General features: G+C 43.4%; 1 protein-coding gene across 1 annotated transcript in view; it reads left to right on the top strand.

Annotated features, from left to right (window-relative positions):
- Window positions 1-8,726: 8,726 nt before the first annotated feature.
- RAB38 (RAB38, member RAS oncogene family) overlaps window positions 8,727-23,986 on the top strand; it is a 52,061-nt gene continuing 36,801 nt past the window's right edge. The window contains exon 1 of the mRNA XM_026518292.3: window positions 8,727-9,324. Within this exon, the coding sequence (XP_026374077.1) occupies window positions 9,123-9,324 (202 nt within the window). The 5' untranslated portion in view covers window positions 8,727-9,122. The remainder of the gene's footprint in view (window positions 9,325-23,986) is intronic.

Raw genomic sequence — 23,986 nt, forward strand, 5'->3', positions numbered from 1 at the left:
TCAAAAATGGAACACAGCCCTTAAAACTTCTAGTCTAGCAGTCATGGGACTGCCCCCCCCCCCTTCCCTTTGCTCTCTGTGGATCCCAGCAGCAATGCTCAAGTTCCTTGTAGAAAAAAGCAAGCAGCTTATTGCATCCAGGGCTCAAAGTGGTTGGCAGTAAGACATGGCCTCACATAGTTCGTATTTTCCATTGTCATTCAAACCTTTACTGTCTGCCCAAGCCAGGACAGTAAATGCAGCCGGGTCTGAAAGAAGACAGACCTCGTCTAGAGCCCGTGGGTGTGACACGGCAGGGACTGTGCCAGGTGCTGGTAAGATATATGATCAATAGGATGGATTGGGAGGAAATCTCCAAAAGTAGTTCTGGCAGGATGCAGAGCCGGAACGGTGTACATAAACGCTGCTGTGATGTAGGTGTGCCGGAAGGAGAGGACCTTGTTGGACGTCAAGAGGTTTATCCTTTAGGATTTGGTTTGGTTGCATAGAACAGAAAACCACTCAGGAAGGGTTAAATAAGACCAAATTTGTTACTCTCAAACATAAAATCAGTTCAGAGGTTGTGAGTAGAGACGTGCCCTACTGGAAAAAATTATTTCTGAAGAAGATTGATCTCAGAGTGGTAACAGACAGGTCTAAGAAGGGGAAAGAGACCCAAGGGAGATTTCCTGAGGAAGCAGCCACTTGATGAGATGTCAAGAGGGACCGAAATGGAAAGCACAGGGTGAGTGGGAGGTATATCGGAAGGAAGAATCAGCAAATTGGTGTCCGAGTGGAAAAGCAGGACATGAGCAGGAAGGAGACGAGGAGGATACGAAGGTTTGGGAGAGGGCCATCTCTTTAGGGGAAAGACGATACCTCCTTTCAGGCAGCTGAGCCTGGGCTGCTGGGGCAGGAGCTCCAGGACAGCATGGGGAACCGTCTGACATTCTGGAGCGTGGGCCTCATTATGCCACCCATGAAATGGTGCCATGGTTCCCCTGGGAGGGCAAACATCTCAGCACTGATAAGATCAGTGGAATCAGGAGAAAGGTTGGCTGGAAAAAGACTGAAACCTAAAGCACCAATTCTGAGCACCTGGAGGAGAGGCCTAGAAAACACTGTTACACAATGATGGCTGAAGCCTGGAATGGGGCTGCTGGCCAACCTGCTCCAAGATCCGTTTGCTGTCCATTCATTTAAAAAAAATTTTTTTTCTTACTTTGAAATCAATAATGTTCCCTGTAAAAAAATATATAGAAAAGTAAAAAAAAAAAAAAAAAAAAAAAGTAATACAGCAAAGCAGTAACCTCATCATCCAGAGACAATCTCTGATAACAAATAGATTTTCCATACCTTTTTTTGGTGGGTATTTATGTATATATGTAAAATGGAAACTAGATAGATATGCCAAATCGGGTATTATATTTTATTTTTTTTCCAATTTTAAAATATTGTGAAAAATATGATGAACACCTTTCCAAGTCATTTGGTATTTTTCTTTTACCTCATTTTTATAAAGCTTGTATAATGTGCCATTGCGTATTTATGTCATTATGATATTTAACCTGATGCACATTTAGGAAGTTCCCATTCTGTTCTATGACAAGTAACACTGTAATATGCATTCGTGAAGTTAAATATGTACAAACCTCTAATGAATTTGTTACCATAAATTCATATCAATGGCATCATTCGGTCAAAGGACACATAACATTTTTAAGGTTCCTGATACATATAACCACATTTCCCTCCAATGGCTTTTTCTCAAATTATAGACCCACCACGATCATATGATCATATCCATTTCTTTGCAACTTTGTCAGTAATGGGCATTTTTAGTATTAAAATATATTTGCTTGAAAAGTGGAGGATGGTATCTCATTGTTTAATTTTCCTACTTCTTTTTTTTTTTTTTTTTTTAAAGATTTTATTTATTTATTTAACAGAGAGACAGCCAGCGAGAGAGGGAACACAGCAGGGGGAGTGGGAGAGGAAGAAGCAGGCTCATAGCGGAGGAGCCCGATGTGGGACTCGATCCCGGTATGCCGGGATCACGCCCTGAGCCGAAGGCAGACGCTTTAACGACTGCGCTACCCAGGCGCCCCTAATTTTCCTACTTCTATTATTCCTGGCTTTTCATTTTTCTTGTGTGGTGGTTTATTTATATTCCTGTCCGTTTATCTATTTGGATGTTTTAAAATAATTTACAAGAGCTTTTTATATATAAACTCTATTCCCTTTTTGTCTGTCTTAAAAGTTGCAAATTTTTCCTCAGTTTGCATTTACCATTTGTCTTGCCTCTGGTAATTTTTAATATATATACATTTAAAATGTTTTTCCTTTATGAATTCGGCCTTTTGCATAATGCTTAAAAATCCTTCGCCCTCAATAATATTGAATAGATGTTCACCTCTGTGTTCTAACAGAGTGGAGTAGAAGAAATGCACTTAGGAATTTGTCCAAGATAGAATCAGAGGACTCAGATGAGGGGAGGTGTGGGTAATTCAGAGGGAGGAGTCGAGTGTGACTGAGTTTTCAGGCTTGGTAGACTTTGGTGAGGGTGGAACCACGGACCAAAACCGGGAATACAGGAAAAGGAACAAGTCTGTTAGGGTAGATAATGTGCTCAGTTTTGCATAAGCTGGACTTGACACATCTGCCAGAGAGCCTGGCAGAAGTGCCCCAAAGGCCGTATGGGATGCAGGAGAGGGTTGGAGTCTCAAACACAGATCTAGAAATCATCAGCAGACATTTGATAGTTTAGCAACATTTGCTTTTCAGTACATATCCTGGGCCAAACACAAGGTGAGGTACTTCACTGCCTAATTTCATGCAGGTGTCCTAAAAACTGCAGGAGGTGGAAATGATTATCCTCATTTTACACCTGAAGAGACAGTTTTACAGAAGCTACATTTCTTTATGGAAGTCCTACAGCTGGTTGGTGGTGAAGTTCAAATGGGAAACCAAGGTAAGTGGGCCTGATTCCAGAGTTGAATCCATAGTCTTGTTTGCTCCATTGCCACAGAAGTGGATGAGCTCAGGCAGGGAAAGGCAGAGCCCCACAGATGGAGACTAGCACACTTGAGTGGTGGGCAGCAGAGAAAGGAAGGAGCCAGTGAAGGGATCTGGGAAGGGGGCAGAAGGGGAGGTAGAGGCTATGTGTGTACTTGCTGACCAATGCTCTAACCAGAGTGCAAACATGTCGATGGTTGGGACTTTTTTTTTTTTTTCATTCAATTAGCCAACATATAGTACATCATTAGTTCCAGATGTAGAGTTCAATAATTCATAAGTTGCATATAACACCCAGTACGCATCACATCACAGGCCCTCTTTAATGCCCGTCACCCAGTAACCCCATCCTCCACACCTCCCCTCCAGCAACCCTCAGTTTCTTTCCCATAGTTAAGAGTCTCTCATGGTTTGTCTCCCTCTCTGATTTCTCCCCTTTCCGTTTTCCCTCCCTTCCCCTATGATCCTCTGTGCTATATTCTTATATTCCTCATATGAGTGAAACTATAATTGTCTTTCTTTTATTGACTTATTTTGCTCAGCATAACACCCTCCAGTTCCATCTACCTCAGTGTAAATGGTAAGATTTCATGGTAGGGACATTCTTGTGGATAAATCTGAGACCCCACTCCTGACCCTGACCCTCAAAAAAATTCTGTCATGGTGCTTTGCAGATAAATATTCTTGGATCAACACTCTGTCAGTAATTTTCTCTAGTTATCCTCTGAGCGAGATTATACCAGTCCCCTTGTCCCCACTTGTTCTGGGCTGGGGGCTCACTCCCAGGAGATCCTGACTATTATTAAACCGCTGCCTTCTCTGAGAGCATCAGAAGTAGACTCCTTGTCTTATGTGCTCTATGTTTGCTGACTCAGATCACTCCCACAAATGGATAGCATGCCATCCAAGTGGAGTGCTGCCTTTTTGCCTGTGTTGTTGAGGGAGGGTGCCATGTACCCTTTCATGTTTGAATCATGCATCTTTCTTTTTCTCCTTTATTGGATGTTTCCCTCCATACTTAGGACTTTGTAAAACAGAAATAGAATCACCCCCCCCCCTTTTTACAGCCATGCTATCTGGGATAATAGCAGAAACAAAGCTGGAGAAGTCTGGATCTTGATTTTACCGCATGGCCACAGGAGTGTATAGAGTAGGAAAAGCAGGGATTTAGGAATCATGAGTTACAATTTTCATTCTGTCACTTTGGACAAATTATTTAAATTCTCCGATCCCCATTTCCCTCGTTACAAAGTGGGGATACCTACCAACAGTCTGGTTGGAAGGTTAAATAAGTGCATGGTAGGTACTCAATACAAGGAAGTTGAAACTCTGAGTCATATCGAGTCATTTTGCTCCGTGTTCTCAGATGCTTGTCTTTTGGCCATTCCATAGCCTATTTGTACTCGTCCATATTGGGTGGGTTAGGAGGAAAATAAATCCCAGCTCAGCCCCATCTGTTGAAAGCAAGTCAAATGTGTGCAGCTTTAGCATATAAGTTTAGCTGGTAATAAATCTGCTGAAAATGGTTTAGGGCATAATCTGCTTTTCTTGGTCCAAACTAAATGGTGGGTTCAAAAACTCACCTGCAATCAATTTCTGATGATAACCACTAAATATTCCATTATAGTTTTTCTTTCTGGGTAAAAAGTCCAACATCAAAATTCTCATAGACCAAAGTGTATTCATTTCAAGCACTTTCCATATAGAATCCATCTTGGCCTCTCTCCAAATAGTGTGAAAAGAGTTGCCTACTTCCAGATACCTGCTCAGTCCGGAGTCGATACTGGATATAACTCTCATTGCAAGTCAGTACAGGCTTCTGACAAGCTAGCAGATAAAAGGGGGACACTTTGAAGAGAACAAGAAATTCGTTCAGCCTTAACTTGGCAGAACTATTTATTAAAATGATGATTTAAGAGATTTTTTCAAATGTCACTCTTGGTTGTGGATCTCACTTGAGAGCTCTAGCCCTCTGCTTCAGGAATAAACATTCTTTTGGACAGCCCTGGCTTGTTTCTGTGGTTTGGTGTGATTATTAATAGGTCTCCCTTTCACTCTCAAGAGTCCCTGTTTGGATGATAAATTCTATGGTAATCTCTTAGAGGCCTTTTTCAGAAGATATATTGCTTGCATTAATCTATGAAATATTACCTTACCTTTCCTCCAACAGAGTCTTTGGTACCCTATCTTGAAGTCATTTAAGTAATTCTTCAGAGCAATCGTGAAGAGCCATATGAACTAATGAATAACTCCCTACTGCTCTGTTATTGGTGAAGGCAAATAAAGTAACTTTGTAGGGACTCACTTAGTGCAACAGCCCTGGGAGGGAAACATGCGGGCCTTACGTTTATGTTCGTAAAGCAATTTCCAATCTTTTAAATTAGTTTTACCACTGAATACATGCAAGAATACGCACCCACGTTGGATAGCAAGGGAATGGAGACCTAGAGAAATCTAACTCGGTGCTTTCTGGAATGGCCTTCCATGCTTGAATTCTGATCACTTTGTGGTCTCATACAGCTTTTACAGCCTTGAGTCATCTCCCTTCCTGTTATTCAGGAGAGGGCATGCTGTGGTGTAGCAATTTGAGGGTAGTAAGATTATCAAAGCATCACCAGAGATGCTGTAAGGGTTTTTGTGGGAAACAGGTCTCCATGGTGCAGTGTGGCTGCTGGGAGGAGCCACATGGCACAACCCCAGCTATTCTCTCTGGAGGGAAGGAGAGCCGGCTTGTCAGGATAAAGCCAGGCATTCTCCCGAATAGTCCCAAGGTATCTGAGGTAGATGGATTCTCAGGTTGGGACCGATAGGTTCTTATGGCATCCCATAATCTGGGGGTAGAGGGAGGATAGGAGGCAAGGATGGTCGACCTATTGGCTAATGTCCTTTTCATTTAGAACTACTCTAGCCTGAATCTAGTGGATATTCTGTCCTCAACTTCCTGGCTCCCTGCTTGCAGCCTAGTTCTGAGGGAAGAAAAGTTCAAAGAGAAGGAAGGGGACACAGAAAGATATGCCATGCAAAAAATGTGCTTGGAGAGCCCTTATCTCTGGGGCAAATGTGGAGCAGCTGAGGAGAGAACGGAGCCATGAAACCGGAAGAGAACTGTGGCATGATGTTTGTTTTGAAATGGCCCTTCCACAGCCTTCTCCCAAATGTCCTAATTGGGTGGGGGGAGCAGATGGAATGCAGGATAGACAACGCCACAGCTCGGGCGGAAGGTGTCTAAAAGGCCCAGAGCTCTGACATGTGAGTCAGCAGTAAGCTCCAGAGATCTTGCAACCCAATTCCCGCATTTTACTTGGGGTCTTTCCTGATTTCACTAGCTGCTAGCCTGGCAAGCTCACCGAGCCGCTTTAGTCTAAAAGATTTAAAAAATATCAACCAAGAGTAATTTCTTCCCACTGTGAAGAATTGTCATGAGACCTAAATGAATGACTCTGGAAACAAATTGCAATACTTCCTGTCTAGCCAGGGAGCTCGCTGTCTCTGGTTACCCACTGCCCCCGACAGAGGGATAGCCTTCCCCCTGGAGATGCAGGGAGGCTAAAGCTTCAGGACCTGTTCCTTAATTTCTTCTTTTTGTTTGTTTGTTTTTTTTTTGCTTAAAGACCACTCCCCCCACCCACCCAATTTTATAAGCTTCCGGTTTTGGAAAACCTGGGTCTGGGTCTGTCTGTCCGTCACAATGAATCTCACTGCCTGGTGCTCCAACATGCTCCTGATCAGCACAGGAGACCAGGTGAGGGTGGGGATGACTCAGCTGGGACGAGGCTGGGAAAACAGGCTGGGGCCTGTGAAGCAGTTGGGTCAGGCATAATAGTGAGGGCTGGCTCATGTAATGTCTCAAACTTCAACCCCCTCCTTGTTTCCACCACTGGCTCCTTGCCCAGATCAAACTTGTCTTCAGATCTACAGAGTCAGATTTTAGGTCTGGCGAGGGTCTTTGCCATTAAAGCTCATTTTTCAAGCTCTAAGAAGGGCCTAGGGCCCCTCAGGTTTGTGAACTCCCCTCCCTGCAAAATGAAGCCACAGTGTTGGCCAATACCTTACGCAGGTAGAATACTTGGTTCACTCCTTAGATATAATCTGCCTGGTGTGTCCTTGCGTGGGCAGAAACCAAAGAAGGATGTCTACCAATCTAAGTATTGACTAAGACACAAACCAGAGCAATTCCGCACACCTTCACTTCATGCCCATTATGAGCAAAGCTTCTGAGTTACCCCCGAGGGGCTAGAAAGCTGACAAGACATGATGCTGGTCCCCAGTATTTATATCAGAGAACATGGTGTGAAAAGCTCGTCCCTCATTTGCTATTCCTAGCTGCCATTCAGCACCTACGACAGGCTGGGCACTTTGTTACATAGCCTCTACTTCTACCACCAACCCTAGAAGGTAGATGTCCTTACTCTCTTTTGTGGATGTGGAAACTGAGGTTATGGGACTTATCCGGGTCAGGCAGCTGGGGTATCCGTCTGCTTGTGAGGCCTGTGGAGGCTGAGGGACAGCATGTGCAGCGTCGGATGAAAACAGAAAGACAGTGGGCTGCCAAACGTTCTCTTCTCTGTTTCACACAAGCCTGTATTGGAATCTCGGTTTTATCACAGTGTGGGCTTGAGAAAGCTGCTCTCTGTCTTGCTTTTCTCATCTGTAAACTGGACAAAATACTTCCTGATACAGTTGGAAAGTTGAAATGAGATGGTGGGGACGTTGCTCAGTTCCTGGCACATTCGGGTACAAAATGACTCACTTTGGTACAGGGTGCTCATCCGCTCATTGCTTAGATCTGCAAGCCACTTCCTCAGAAATGGATGTTCCTACTGAATTGTTCCCTTCTCGGTGAGGCCTTCCCTGGCCACCCTATCTAGAAGGCCAACCCCAGTCCAACTCTTAATACCTGTTCCCCTACCTTATTTTATCACTGACTAATATGTTACAAATCGTACGCATTTATTTTTGTTTGTCTTGTCTGCCCCCATCCACAAGAAGGTAAAGTTCTTGAGACCAGGAATCTTGTGTTATTTCTGTATCATCCCAAGCACAAATATATATATTGGTTAAAAGAATACATTAAAAAACAAACAAAAAAACCCTCTTTGGCTCAGAAAATTGGCTTCTAATTTGGCTTTTTCCTAATTAGTGGTTGACACTGGGTGCATTACTTAAAATATCTAGGCCTCAGTTTCCTCCTTTGTAAAATGGGAAGAATAATGGTATCAATTTTAAGACTGCTCAGGTAATAAAGTGATATGTATATAAAAACTGGCATATAGCAAGTGGTGGATAAATATTTGCTATTGTTATCACTTAAAATAATCTGACTAGTTATTGAAATTGTCTTTCAATGTTGCCCAGAGCTTTTAGGATAGGAGAGGAGGAGGCTAAAAGCCAAGGATGCCCCCTGCATTTTCAGCCCCCTGGTTGCCCTTGTTAGGCTGCTGACAGTTGAATAGGTGTGAAAGTGCTGGATGTTCTCCCTGCAAGGCAGGTGACAGGTCTGGGTTACCATTATCACGTCACCGAGGAAGAAAGGTCAAATGACTTGCCCAGGGCCACTCACTTCAAAAAACCAGGGCAGAAGGAACCCAAACCTGGATCTTGTCTCCTGAAATTGTATTGTCAGCTGCCTCTCTTCCAAGCTCTCTCTACAGTGCGGGCTGGGGGCGGGGCTGTGAGCTCAGGTGCTCTGGGTTCGCCAGGCTTGTCACTTTCATCTGCGGCAATGCACTGAACTTTTCCACACGCAGTTTTCCCGCACGGAAAACATGGAAAATAAAGCCCACACCTCAAAGCTTTGTCTTCGGGATCACAGGCAAGGAGGGGTCTTTGGAAACTGTAAAGTGCTGCACAAATAACCTTTGCAACAGGCATTAAGACTGGAGCCCCCTACGTGCCTTTTCCTGGAGACGCTCCACCCCCCTCCAAGGCGGCGCGGGGAAGGAAGGAGGATTAACCCCCTGGGCGCCTGTCTGGGCGTTTCTCCAGGCGGCCGGGGAGGAGTTCCGCCCCTCGCCCCCGCCCCGCCGCTCCTCTCCCTGGCGCCCGCACTCGTGCTCCCGGAGTCCGTCTCCCGCCCAGGCCCCGGCTGCGCTCCCCAGTCCGGCACGGCACGCGGGCGGCCCGCCAGGATGCAGGCCCCGCACAAGGAGCACCTGTACAAGCTGCTGGTGATCGGCGACCTGGGCGTGGGCAAGACCAGCATCATCAAGCGCTATGTGCACCAGAACTTTTCCTCGCACTACCGGGCCACCATAGGCGTGGACTTCGCGCTCAAGGTGCTCCACTGGGACCCGGAGACGGTGGTGCGCCTGCAGCTCTGGGACATCGCAGGTGAGCACCCCTCCTCGAGGGCAGGAGGGCCTCGCAGCGGGTCTGCAGTGCCCGGGCAGGGGGGCTGCGGTCCAGTCCCGGGTGCCGCACCGCACAAGACTTTTCCTGGTGGGTTGGAGACTTGGTTTCAAAGAAAACAAAAGTTTCTCTCTTGCTAAACTTCAAGTGCATTCCCTGGCGCGTTGGGGCTGTTGCTTGAACTCCCTCGCACACCCTCCCCTGGGATCTCTCTACCCAGTGCGGGCCTCCCCAGGGACGCAGAGAGAGAGAGAGAGAGAGAGAGAGAGAGAGACTGTTGGGAGTTCTCCGTCTCCAGCTCTTTTTCCGGGCGTGGGCGACGCTGCTGGTGACGCGGCCCTTAGTGTCATGCCCGCCACCAAGGGGGAAGCCCTTAGATTGGTTAACAGCGGGAACCAGGAGCGTTCCAGGCAGAGGGGCTTTCTTTACCCATTGCTCTTTTTAATCTCTTAGTTTATTCCAACTCTTGCCCCCCTCTCAGTCAAGCGAGTTTGAGGTTCTCAGCTTTGAGGAACCCAAGGATCTTTGTGTGTATGTATTGGGGGTATTGTGTGTATGTATTATTTCTGTGTTTCTCTCTGGCCTCTGTAATCTATGAAAAGGAGCCTGTGGGGGCGCCTGGGTGGCTCAGTTGGTGGAGTGTCTGCCTTTGACTCAGGTCATGATCCCGGGACCCTGGGATGGAGCCTGGCATGGGGCTCCCTGCTCAGTGGGGAGCCTGCTTCTCCCTCTCCCTCTGCCTGCCACTCCCCCTGCATGTGCTCCCTCTCTCTCTGTGTCAAATAAATAAATAAATAAAATCTTAAAAAAAAAAAAAAAAGGAGCCTGTGTACCTACCTTAGGGGCACTTTTGTCAGAGTTTGACATTAGCCATAAGATTTCTTGATTTGCCTTTAAAATTTTCACTGAGAGATCTGGGAAGTGAGAAGCTTCATTACAATGTTTGAAACCAGAATTTGCTTCTGAGGGTTTGTCCCCCCCCTTCCCCCCCACCGCCCACTTGGGCGGGGGGAGTCAGGCAAATGTGCGTCTACTCCAGGAGTGAGTCCTTGGACTGGAGCTGTTTGCAACCTGGGCATGTCCAACCCTTCATTACAGATCCTGGCTCTGCCGCTCAGGAACCTGCTCCGTGGCTTCAGACAAGTCCCTTCGGCTCACTTGCATCCCTGTTAAGTTGAAAGGGGTTGGACATGGCAGCTCAGAAATCTTCCTGCTCCGAAGTTTTCAGGTCCTTTGGGATTCTCTGTGAACAGTGCCACTTCACCTTGGACTGTTTCATGGCTTGTGGTACCAGGAACCTTTATAAGTGCTGGACCCAAACTGGCCACTTCTCTTTCAGAAAATAGGTTCCTTTTTAGCTGGTGTATTTGACTGGAAACACTTTATCATGGCTCGAAGCAAGAACAAATGTGGAAAATTTCTGAAAGGGCATTTCTGTTTCTGGGGACTTCAGTGCCTCTTTAATCATGAGCTGCCTAGTCTTATGATAAAACTTTTGGCATTTGAACAGATTCCTACATCTGGAGTCATCTTCAGCAGCTCCAGTGGCATAAGGGTTATCAGAGACTGGACGATGTCATCAGCCACTATCCGATTTGGCTTTTCATCTAGAAAAGCCACTGTGAGTCTCTGCACTTTGGTTGTTGAATGTTTTAGCGTCTGAAAACTCTTCTGGTGCACTGATGTATCCAGAACTCAAGTTTAGAAGGAGCTTACCGTTTCAAAGGGGATGTAGCTATCATTCAGACTTTTGTGTCAAATGCAAGTAAGGATGTGACCTCAGGCATGTTAGAGAATGTCCATGAGTCTCAGTGTCCTCACCTAACAGAGAAGATAGAAAAGAATGGTAATTAAGAGCCTAAATTCCAGAGTCGAACCACTTTTGACTGTATCCCTGTTTTACCCCACATGTCTTGGATGATTTTAGGCAAGTTCCTTAACCTCCTGATCTCAGTTGCTTTATCCATAAATTAGGCAGAATGCTTTCTCCCAATAAGTGAGAAACGAGCAACCAACAAATGCCAGCTAAAGGTGATAATGCCTACTGTCTAGGAGAACTGCAAGGATTATTATCACACTAACATGTATAAATGCTAGGCAAGACGGACATGATATGAACGTGCTGACCAAGTTGTAATAAATGATGAGTCCTATATTATACCTGTGATATGTTCCAAAATACCCATTTTACAGCTTTATCCATAGTACAACATGCTGTCATGAGCAGTTTAAGTCCCAAGTTTAGAAATCCCTCCTGAGGCGCACCCAGGTATCTTAGTTGGTTAAGCATCTGCCTTCAGCTCAGGTCATGATCCTGGGGTCCTGGGATGGAGCCCTGCATTAGGCTCCCTGCTCAGCGGGGAGTCTGCTTCTCCCTTTCACTCTGTGCTTTCTCTCTCTCTAAAGTAAATAAATAAAATCTTAAAGAAACCCTACAACAACAACAAAAGAAATGCCTCCCAAGCCATGGTTCTGGACTGAAGTTGCTGTGGAGGCTATAGCGATGGAAGTCTGTGGAAGTAAGATATCCAACGAGCTTTGGGAAGTCAGTTGGATGGATACAGTGGCACCTCCGTAGGGGAACTTCTTTTTCCCAGAGCTCTGATGTTCAGTGGTAACCTGTCTTTGGCAGCCTCCAGCCCAAAGACCCTGGGAGCTGATTTAGAAGCTGGGATCAGGCACCGCTCGTTGTGGGGAATTTGGGCCCTTGTGGGAAGGATGATTGGAGCATCATGGTGACATGTTTCAAGCTACAGAGGTAGCCCTGTGAGGAGTGAATTCATATGAAATCCAACCTCAAGTGCCCACTCAGACTCTAGTCAGTTAAGTGTACCTTACAGCACCTTCAGATCAGCCTGTCTGTGCAGACATAGGAATGCTTCTCTCCCTTCTTTGGGCTCAACTCTGCTGTGTGTATGGAAAGAACAGGTGAGACTAAAAGGTGAACAGATGAACCTCACTTTGACATGGTTGGGAGTATGGATGAGATAGAGGGGACAGGCCCTGTCTTGATAGAATATCAGATCCATCTGCCATGGAGGGAATTTTGCTCATTAGATTTTTGATATTCATTCGATTCAATGCCAACTCAGGGCCTATTTGTCCAACTAAATTCCATAATATATCTCCTGTAGCCACTTTGGCCAGTCTGTTCCTGAAAGACTCCAAAAAATACCTCTCAGGGGGCGGCTGGCTGCCTCAGCCTGTAGAGCATGCGACTCTTGATCTCCTGGTCATGAGTTCCAGCCCCACATTGGGTTTAGAGATTACTTAATAAAAACAAAACAAAACAAAACAAAACACTTTTTTTTTTTCCTTTTTTTAGATACCTGTCAGGGCTTGTGAAGTAGGCCTGAAAACCAAAATGGTAAATACCACAAACCTCACTAGGAATGGCAATTGTCCTGAATCCCAAAGATTCCATCATAGAAGAGCAGCTGGGTCAGCTCTGGGTTCCCATGCTCTTGATAGCGTCAAGAGAAATTAAGTCACTCCACCCAAGGCCACCTACCTATTAAGTGGAAGAGCCAGATTAATATAGTTCTGTGTGACTTGGAATCATGCCATAGCTCTTCAAGACCACAGGCCTGTGAGTGCCTGGGGCACAGTTGGCCCACTGGGCTTATACCCTCCTCCCCTTTAAAGGTGTTGCTTCTTTAGATTTACTTACGGTTATCCTTGCCTTCTTCCTATTTCTAACATGTTTTTGGTTATTAATCAGAATGACTGTGCAGGTAGTGGGAGGAAATAGAATGAAAATCTATTTCTGAAAATTTGATTCTTGGCTATAGGGTTTTTAAAATAGATTTATCAGGAAAAAAGTAAATAAAAGGTTCACATTTGAGACTCTCCTATTCCTCTTCAAATCTGATACTATAATTACTCCATTAACATTTTCAAAGAGAACTCTACAATTTTGTCTAGAACTCTCAGTGTGCTTTGGGACCCCAGCTGCAGGAATTGGGGCAGTCACAGTAATAGTAGCTAATATTTCTTAAGCATTTATTCTTACAGTTGTCCACACATACTTAATTTTGAATTCCCCAGTAACATAGCTGGGTAAGTGGTAGTGCTGGAATTTAAAATTTGGCCATGGAATCCAGTACCCAGTTTCCTAACAGCTTTGCTCATTCCCACAATTTAAAAATAAAATACTTTTGGGGTGCATGGGGGGCTCTCTCAATTAAGCATCTGACTCTTGATTTTGCCTCAGGTCATGATCTCAGGATTGCGAGACTGAGCCCTGCATCAGGTTCCATGCTGGGCATGAAGCCTGCTTAAGATTCTCTCTCTCCCTCCCCCACTCTTGCTCTCTCTCACTCTCTCTCTCAAATAAATAAATATTTAAAAAATTTTTAAAAATTTTAAAAATACTTTATTTTTTAAAGATTTTAATTTATTTATTTGAGAGAGAGAGCAGGAATGGGGTGAAGGGCAGAGGAAGAAGCAGACTCGCTGAGCAGCCACCGCAGAGAGCCCAATGTGAGGCTAGATCCGGGGACTCCGGGATCAGGACCCAAGCTGAAAGGCAGACACTTAACTGACTGAGCCACCTAGGTGCCCTGAAAATAAAATACTTTAGATATATTCTTTTTTTTAAAAAGATATATTTATTTATTTGAGAGAGAGAGTGCGTGAGAGCAGGGGGGAGGGGCAGCGAGGGGGGGCGTAGAGAATCTCAAGCGGACTCCCTGCTGAGCTCAAGCCAGGCATGGAGCTCAATCTCAGGACGCTGAGATCAGGACCTGAACTGAAATCAAGAGTCGGATGCTTAACTGACTGAGCCATCCAGGCGCCCCTAGACATATTCTAAATATATCTTAAAAATATACTACTTGATGTTGGACAAGCCGTGGGAGATTGCTAGACCTCAGTTGCCTCATCTATAAAAAGGCTCTTGTGTCATTCTCCTGTGATAGCACATATTTGTATTATGTAATCTCTTGCAGTTTCTGGCAGTTCTAATATATTTGCAGTGTGCCCAGGTAGTATGGGGCAGCTTATTCCAACTTCTTCCCTTGTCAGCTTTGGGTCTGGTGGGAGTCACGTAAACGTCTGTGCCTTGTTTTCCTGTCTGTAAACTTGGGACAGTCGCAGAACATGCTGCTTAGAATTGTTAAAAGAATGAAATGAGGTAATTCATTTGAAGTTGGGCCTGCCTGACACAGAAAACATGCTGAATAAATGTTAGCTATTACTCTTGTTCTTAATTGTTATTACAAACTACCTGCACATTCATTTTCCTGCTAGGTCTGCCCAGCATCGCTAAGGATACAGACAGATCAGGTAGTATTGCATCTATTTTATATTAGAGAAGAACAAGAATCAGAGAGGTAAGGGACTTGCCCATTGTTGCAAGAGTTAGCAAGTGGCAGAGGAGCAAAGTGGCCGAGGAAAAATACTGTCCTCAGGGCACATCGATGCTAACTTTCCCTGCCTAAACTGTGCGACAAAGAAACATTGGAGGACATTATCCAATGGGCAGAGCGATGGGAAGGAAGCCTGGGCCTAGAGTCAGGAGCCCCGGGACACTGAGTCCCCATGCCAGTGACCATGAGATTCATCTGGATCACAGTGCTGTGTTGTTTCAAGGTTTATAAAATGCTTCCGCATTGTGAAATTCAACGGGGGGGAGTGGGGGGAGGTTTTGGACTTGACTATCTCTGCAGTGTCTATTTCTAAAAGACTGTAATTCTCCAAGGATTTTTAGAAGAAGGGTTTTAAATGTCAACATAATAGATCTAGAAATGTAGAAAGAGCTAAATTTGGCAACCGCATGTCAAGCAAAAAAAAAAAAAAAAAATGCATGTCAAGTTTGGGCCACTCTCTGGTGGGCAGTTTATTGCCTTATTTCTAGCCTGGCTAATTATAGATTTTCTAAATACCATGTGGACTAACATGGTTTGTGCTCAGGGGTAAGCAGTATGTACACGGAGCAAGATGGGGAACTTTCTAAGTAGGGTGAATGATGTGTGGGCAAAGCACCTCAGGGCTTTTTGCAGGGCAATCAGTAGTATCCCTGTCACAGACACAAGAGCATTAGGCCTGTGGGACATATCCACTCATCTAGGTTTTAGAGGACTAGTTCTGACAGGAGGGCACAAGCAGTCTGACCAAGGAGAGCTAAGTCATTTGAGAGAAGGATGGGATGGGGAGGAACAGCTCTAAGGGGCGTGGCTGGTTTCTTCAGCGCAGATGTATATGAAGTGGCCAGTGTGTGTTAGAGACTGTTCTAGGTGAGGAGAAGACAAGGAAGGATAAAGAATTGAACAAGAGCTGGTTCCTGACCTCAAGAAGTTCACGGTTCAGTGGGCATGGTGGCATCAAAGCAAATCACTGTAACAGCGAATGAACTGTATCAATAGGCCACTCCAAAATATTCTGGTGGCGCAGAGGGGGTTCTGCCTGCCTGAGCTTAAAACTGAGGAGGTGGGATAAAACCTCTAGCTCATGGGATATTTCTAGTGCTCTTACCCAGTACCGCTTACTCCCTGTGAGTGATTTCAGGGCTGTGCAGCTCGAGGCAGAAGTTCCTCCTCTGGCTCTCTTTAATTCTGTCTCCTCTTGAGGACCTTACATGTTCCCATGGTTTTAAACTTTATGCAGGTGACTCCAAAAATGTGCATCTAACCTTGACTTCTCATGACCCTCAGACCTACAGTTTGGTCTCCCTGCTGACCATCTCCATGATGATCTCTCACATATATTGCAATATCAAAATGTCATAGCAAAGTGGCATAAAAAAACAAAGATTGTTGTTTTTTCTCTATTAGTGAAGTAATATATGCTCAATATAGCAAGATTGGAAAGTAGAAGAGAAAACAACAGTAACAACAACAAAGGAATACAGAGAACATCCACATTCATCCCTATTAATGATAAGTAGTAAAGGATGCTATTTGTAGGTCTAAACTAGGCATCTTTCCCCACTCACTGGGCTTGGTATATACCTTTCCTGTAGTCACTTGGACTTTAAACCTCTGCCATCTTTTCTTCTTTGACTCCCCCAGTCAGATAGTGATTATACTTCACCTGCCACTGCTCTAGACCAAGGACAGCACTATTATTACTTCCCTGTTCTTCTGTAATAGCCACTTGGCTCGTTCTAGTCTCTTCTTCCTTCAGTTGTTATGTGTACCAAGGTCAAGTTCATCTTTCCAGAACATCACCTTGGTGGCTCCCCATTGCCTATAGATTATGTATGTCATGAAAAGAGGAATTAAAACACTAGAGATGGAGTGATAGGAGGGCTGATGGCTAGAAAAAGGACAGATTTCAAATCATAGAGCCATTGAGGGAGGAGTTAGTGGGGTCCTAGCAAGTAGGAAGTGACTGCTGGAGTCCTTGAGGTCTGACCAGGTCAAAAGGAAACCCAGGATCCATTTCACTTTGGCTTGTCATGAGGACAGCTATTGTCATTAAGGGTTGAAGCGGTACTTAAATACTTGTTTTTGTTTTATTTTACTGAATTTTATTTAAAAAGTCATTTTAAAATTTGAGCATTTGAGAAGTGTAAGATTTTACCTAGGAAAATTTATTCATTCACTTGATAAGCAGAAGGACTTAGGGATAAACAAAATGTATCAATTTTCGCACTTACGGAATCTGATAGTCTGGTGGGACATAAAAATATTTAAAACAGAGAGATAATTATTTAATCACTGTTTTAATGAGTGTTCTGAAGGGGAGTATCAGGTGCTAAAGGAAAGTCAAAACAGGACACCTACCCTAGCTGTGGTGTGGAGGTGAGGAGACACGGTGCGGCCCACGGTAATCTGGCATAGTTAAAGGTTACAACATGGGAGGAGGGGTTGGTGAGGGAGCAGCAGACAAACCATGAAAGGACCTATATGCTAAGCTAAAGGTTAAAAGTGATCTCTTAGTTGATCAATTTGCCAGGGCAATTTTTGCAATTTAAACACCACAGTGATTGTGACAAATAGGTCTTCTTATTTCCAATTTTGGAGGTGAAAAACCTGGGCTAAGCCCAGGTAGAACATGGTGCCTGGTACATAGTGGCTGCTCAGTGAAAGTGGTTTGATACTGGCGTCATCACTCACCTGAAAAGTTTTTGAGAGTAGTTGTTTTGTAGAAAGGCTTAGAGCCCTTTCTCTCCCTCTTCTGATGATTCACTCTGGGGAATCCTGCAAAGCTTTCAAGTCCTTAAGAACCGCCCTGCCCCCCACTCCCCTTTTTTTCTTTCTTTCTCTTGATTCTGAGATGGAAACTCCCAGAGGGATATGCTGGCCCTGCTACTCCTGGGGTGGAAATCCTCTTTATTCCATCCAGGCAAGATCCTCATGTTCTAGGTTAGTGTACTAGTGTCAGACTTGGCAAGGTCAAGACTGTAACTGTAGCCTGGGTTTCACATTACTGAGTTCCACTTTTTTTTTTTTTCCAGCTGTTTGAAAATTTAATTAAGAAACGATATGATCTTAACTTACTCTTTGAAAAAAAACTCAGGTTTTAACTTCCACCATTCCCCACTCCTTTTAGTTTTTAACTCCCAGGTAGTAATCAAATTCTATCTCTTCTGTCTTGAAAACTAACTCTGTCTTATTCCTCTATGAGTGGCCTTGTCTTCACGACTCATCGGGACTACTGTAGCAGCTTCCGAATACCCGTCCCTTCCTCAAGCTTTTCCCCACATTGGTTTATAACACATTCCAGTCTCATCTCTCAGACCTGATCTTGACCATTCCAGGCTCATATGATTGTCACTGGCTAAATACACTTTCCTCTTTTTCACTTAGATGACTCCTATGGATTCTTGGTCACTCAACCCATCTCACATCCCTTAAGAAATGTCTATTGAGCCCATGTGCCCATGGGAGGCACTGTTTCTCTGCGCCCATAATAGCCATGCTCATCCTGGAATAGAAGCCTTCTACTACCTCACTGGAATGTCTTCTCCCAGTCTGTAACCCTAGATCCTGCGTAGTTCTTGAGAGTTAGCAGGTCCTCAGTGAGTGTTGTTCATTCAAAGTTTCCTAGTCAACTATTTCGTCATTGCTTTAATTCCAAGATATATCATTGACCTAAAAATTTCTCCAGTAAAACAAAGCAAAACAAAAACCCTTTAATTTGTTGATGCCTGAAGTTTTCATAATTTTATGAATATTAATGTATTAAAAATATATACACTGTAAAATTAATAAATACAGTAGTCACTTTTCTGAAGGTGGCATTCTTTTTCAGTTTTTCATCATAAAAACTGGGGAGTGACCTTAAAGACCATTCTTAAAAGCTGCACTTCATCATTTAACCAAGTCCTCATAATTTAGAATGAAGTGTTATTCATTTGGAGGTCAAATGGCAAAGCTGTCTTTATGATATTTTGATATATTAGATGAAGTAATAATTTCGAAGGGTAATTTTCACAGTTAAGATCTCGAGGGCTCATCAAACCAAACTGTTCCTTTTACAGAAGAGAAAGCTATGCTCTGAAAAGGGGTTTGCATTAGTTTCTCAGGCTTTTAGAGCTAGTCAATGGTAGGCCTGGAACCAGAATGCAGGCATCTCTGGTTTATTAATAATGAGATTTGAAGAATTAAAAGCTGATTTTTTCACACTAGATATTTTGGTGTAGTCTTAAGCACTAAGGCACAAAAGTGATTGAATTTAGTGGGCACCCAGCCCTCTGAAAATTCATGCAATGAAGAAGAGAGGGTGATGGGACTGGGAGCGCCCAGAGACATACACAGTCTGGCTCAAATAACATCCCTAATATTGGGACACCTGGGTGGCTCAGTCAGTTAAGCGTCTGCCTTCAGCTCAGGTCATGATCCCAGGGTCCTGGGATCGAGTCCCACGTCGGGCTCCCTGCTCAGTGGGGAGTCTGCTTCTCCCTCTCCCTCTGCCTTCCACTCCTCCTGCTTGTGCTCTCTCTCTCTCTTTCTCTCTGACAAATAAATAAATAAAATCTTAAAAAAAAATCCCTAATATTATTTTCCTCTGCTCTCCATTATGAGGCTGAAAATTTGGCTATTGAACTCTTGCTTTCTTGTTCACACCCCATGTTCATTGCCTCTGCGCCTTTGCTCCTGCTTTTCTTGCTGGTTCACATACCCTTCCCTTTATTTCCACATATCCAAATCCTATGATGTGTAAGATCCATCTAGAAGGGCAACTCCTCTACAGGCTTCCCTAATTCTCTCATTCTTCTTCCCTTGAATCTCATGCAACTTTTGTTTTTCTCCCTGTAACACTTCTTCCTTTAGCCTTGTATTAAGAGTTACTTCCAACCTTTCCAGATATCTCTGGTGTGGTTTAGCAGACCTTGCCACAGGTTGTGACATAATTTAATGAAATGACTGTGGAGTCAGCAAAGAGGTAGAGAAGGAGAAAGCACGATATAAGGGGAGAACCAAGCAAGGGCAGGTTTTTTTGGAAGCAAAGGAGAAAGAATTTTAGGAGAGGTTAGTCAATAGTTTCAAACGTTTGAGAGAAATCAGAATTATTTCTTTTTGCTCTGAGTCCCTACTTTTTGCAGTCTCTTTGAGCCCGATACATTATCTAACCTTTCTTCCTCATCAGCCTTGCACAGAACTGCTCTCTCAAGAAAAGTGATGAAAAACTTAGCTTTTTATGTAGTTCCTCAGCCTAATGTGGACAAAGAAATATCCGTAGTGGGAGGGATCCACACAATTTGCAATCTAATTTATAGGGCAAAATTTAAAGGAAATTGACAAATTATTTGTTGGGAAGACTATCTTTCCCTACAATGTAATGTGTTATTAATCGCTGACATTGATGGAGCGTCAGGCATGGTACTATGTGTTTTTATGTATCATTTCATTTATTGCTCACAATGAGTGGCTCTGGTAGGTCCTGTTACTATCCCCATCACAGAGCCAAGGGAACTATGCTTAGACAAGCTAGAAAACACATAGTCAAGGAAATAAAACCACATAAAACTTTTCAAAAGTCATACAGGTCATGAGGGATAGTGCTGGGTAGGAACTGAGATTTATTTGCTGTTTTCTAACTACTTCGTTCTACTGTTTCCTGAGTGATACAGCAGTGCAGTCGTTTTCACATTCCAGAGATTAAGTTGCATTTAGAAGATGCACATTATTTATTTTAAAGAAATAATGTACTTATTTTTGTATCCTTATACTTTTGGATAAAGCTAAGAATTAAATGAGCTTGAGCTGATTTCTTTGCACACATCACCTCTGGGACCGTGGGGTTGGCTTGGCTTAATAACAATGATCTTTCTTTCTTTTTTTTAATAAAGATTTTGTGTATTTATTTGAGAGAGAGAGAGAGCATGAGCCGGGGCGGGGGTGGTGGCAGGAAGGAAAAAGAGAGGGAGAAGCAGACTCCCTGCTTAGCAGGGAGCCCAACACAGGGCTTGATCCCAGGACCCTGAGAGCATGACCTGAGCCGAAGGCAGACACTTAACCAACTGAGCCACCCAGGCGCCCCCCCAAGTTCTCTTTATTAAGTAGCTAGCACCAAACAGTTCAATAAGTATTATGTTCTAACAACTTAGTAGGTATTTGAAAAAAAATTGGAACACAAATTTAAAAAAATTTAAATTTTGTTTTTAATAACTATAATTATTTATTATTGGAAGACGTGTGCCTTTGGGCCATGGAACAACATCTCAAAATTTTGAGTCAGAGTAGACATGACCACTCTCATTTCCTGTTTCACGTTGATTTTCACATGATTCTAGCTTTTTATCATACAAACTGTGAAAACCTCAGTTTCAAAAGGATAGGATCGCATCAGAAGGAATGTAGCTTGGTCTAATGTTAAAATTGTGAACTATCTCAAGCGAGTCGTCCCTGAGGTGTTTGATTGGCTTGAGTACCACTGTGTTTGCCTTGAAATTTTAAAATATCCTATTTATCCTATTGCACCCGTGTGAGTTCACTGACACACCCCAGAGCACCTTTGTACATGTTTTGGGAATTACAGCTCTAGGAGAATCTGGAAATTCTTTTAAGAGTGAAACCCTTAGAGTCTAGTTCTGAGTCCTGGACTTCGGAGCTATTTGTAAAAGTGTTATACCTTGTGAGTTTTTTACTGTCTTGTGAGTTTTTTATGAAAACATCTTTGAAGGTTAGTTAGAGGTGATGTCTCACATGCTAAGTAATTCAAACATAACTTTTTCTTAATACATTTGAGCTTATAGTTCAGTGGAGATATTTTTAGGTTGTTTGTTAGGTATTTGTTTAAGTTGAAATTAGTTTAAGTAACAATATGGGATGCTGATTGTTTTACCTTGATTCATGCTGACCTCTCTTCTGTGACTTGGTTTCATTCCTTCCCACTCTCCAATATTGGACATTACATTATTCTCTATTCAAGTGAATTATTTCATCTAAGCTGAGGAGTGTCGGACCTCAGTCAAAATAAATTCTGACAGAAAAATCTGGGATACTGGGGTATTAACTGTCTCTTACTGTCTCTGTCTCTGTTTCTCTCCCTCACACATACAGCCTGAAATTTAAATATAAATATAGAATTTAATTAGATATTTTGAAATTTATTTTAAAAATAGGTCAATTCAATTAATCCATCTGTCTTTTCTATAATGTTATTGTTTATGGACACCTGAAGAACCAATTGTTACTTTTTATGTCGTCTTACTCTTGCACGCTTCAGCTTAATTCAGTGCAGTGCCTCCAGATTTACCGTCTTGTTGAATAGAGGTAAGATTGGCCTATAGGAGATGACAATCAGTAGTAAGGTGAAATGGGGGAACAAAAGAAGTTGCAGAAAGAGCTTGAGTGGTTCTGAATTGGGGACAGATGTTTTTTCCAAAGTGAATCTTAAGAATGAGCAGTAGTTTAGTATGCAGAGAAAATAAATGAGTTGGATCAAGATCTTACTTTATTCAGTTCTCTCCTCTCCCTGCTGGGGTTCCCCCTCACCAATAAGAAATCAATGTCAGTTGTTGTTTCATTACATAATGAGTACTTGTATTATAGTTCCCTTCTATTGTGCAGGTTTGTTGTGAGCGTACCCTACGAGCCTGCGAGTGTGTGTGCTATGGAGACGTAAGGGAACGGCACTTGAGTAATTCAATAGTGGGCTCAAGGAGGCTCAGTGCAATCAGGGACATAGGCTACAGAGATCTGCAGCACATAAAAAAGCAGTACAAGGCAGGGATGGCCTGCATAAGTCGGGGGACAAGTGATATAGTCAGTGCTAGGTGAGTATAATGGAGGAAGAGGTGACTGTGGGGCCAAGTTAATCAGAAAGCTCCAAGAAGGTAGGGCTTGGTACAGCCTTGAAGAATAGTTAGGATTTAGTTAGGTAAACAGTAAGGAAATGGGTCTGTTCCGTTGGGAGTGGAGGGTGCCATGGAATGAATGTGAATGAAAGCAAGAAGCAGGATTTAGAGGAGCGCCAGGCAAGGCATAGTTTTGGGCTGAACCTTGACCTCAGTCTGAGGATTATTCGCCTTTAACTTGTAGATCAAGGTGTACAACTTTGAAAATCCCATAGGACCCCAGAGGGTAAAGTAAATGAACTCTTTTCTCTACCTGGGGACTTGATCCCAGGATCCTGGGATCATGACCTGAGCCCAAGGCAAACACTTAATCAACTGAGCCACCCAGGTGCCCCATCTGACTCTTAATTTTGGTTCAGGTCATGATCTCAGGGTCATGAAGCCCCATGTCAGTCTCTGCACTGAGTGTGGAGCCTACTTAAGATTATCTCTCTCCCTCTCCCCCAACCCCTGCTCATGCCCTCTCTCTCTCTCTCAAAAAACCAAAAACAAAACAAATATATATATATATATATATATATATATATATATATATATAGTCAACTTGTTCTTCAGGATTTTACAGTGCTATGGTGGAGACTGAAGCATAGCTATATAGCATGATAAATGTGAATAGGGTAAGATAAAGAAAATGCTGTGGGGTGGTGAAAAGGAGTCATTAGTTTCAGCTGGGAGGCCAGGGGAGGTTGACCCAATATAATGACATTTCAGGGCACAGTTGTAGCATGCACGGCATTTCACTGGACAGAGTGGGAGGAAAGATGGGGAAGGAATTCTGGCTTTGGGAGCAGTTGTATAAAAAAGCAAGAAAATCCAGGGAGTAATGGAGGATGTGTTTTAGAAAGAGTAGTACTCCAGTGTGGTTTGGCCATGGAGCATGTTGAAGGAAGTGATAGGAGGAGTTTGGAAAGATGGTTGGAGCCAAAGTCTCCTTGTGTGTTAATATTGAAGGTGTCTCTTTCGAGCATGTAAGAGTCATTGAAGGGCTAAAGCAGTGGAGCATTCTGGTAATGTTTACATTTTGAAAGTGGATTCTGAGAGAAGTAGAGTTTTAAGACTTCTCCTAGGGAGTGCTTAAAAACAGATTCCTGGGCCCCACACAAAACTAGCAGGGTAAGAATCTCTGAAGAGCAGGGCCCAGGGAATGGGTATTCTATAAATACCTAAGAGGAATTTTCTTTCCAGCTTTATTGAGATATAATTGGCATATAACATTGTGTAAATTTAAGCTGTACAACGTGATGGTTTGATATATTTATATATTTCAAAATGATTACCACGATAGGATGAACACCTCCATCACCTCACATGATTACCATTTTTTTGGTATGTGGTGAGAATATTTAAGAGCTACTCTCTTAGCAACTTCCAAGTATATAATACAGTATTATTAAC

Source organism: Ursus arctos, unplaced genomic scaffold (genome assembly GCF_023065955.2).
Source record: "Ursus arctos isolate Adak ecotype North America unplaced genomic scaffold, UrsArc2.0 scaffold_22, whole genome shotgun sequence".
Classification (NCBI taxonomy): domain Eukaryota; kingdom Metazoa; phylum Chordata; class Mammalia; order Carnivora; family Ursidae; genus Ursus; species Ursus arctos.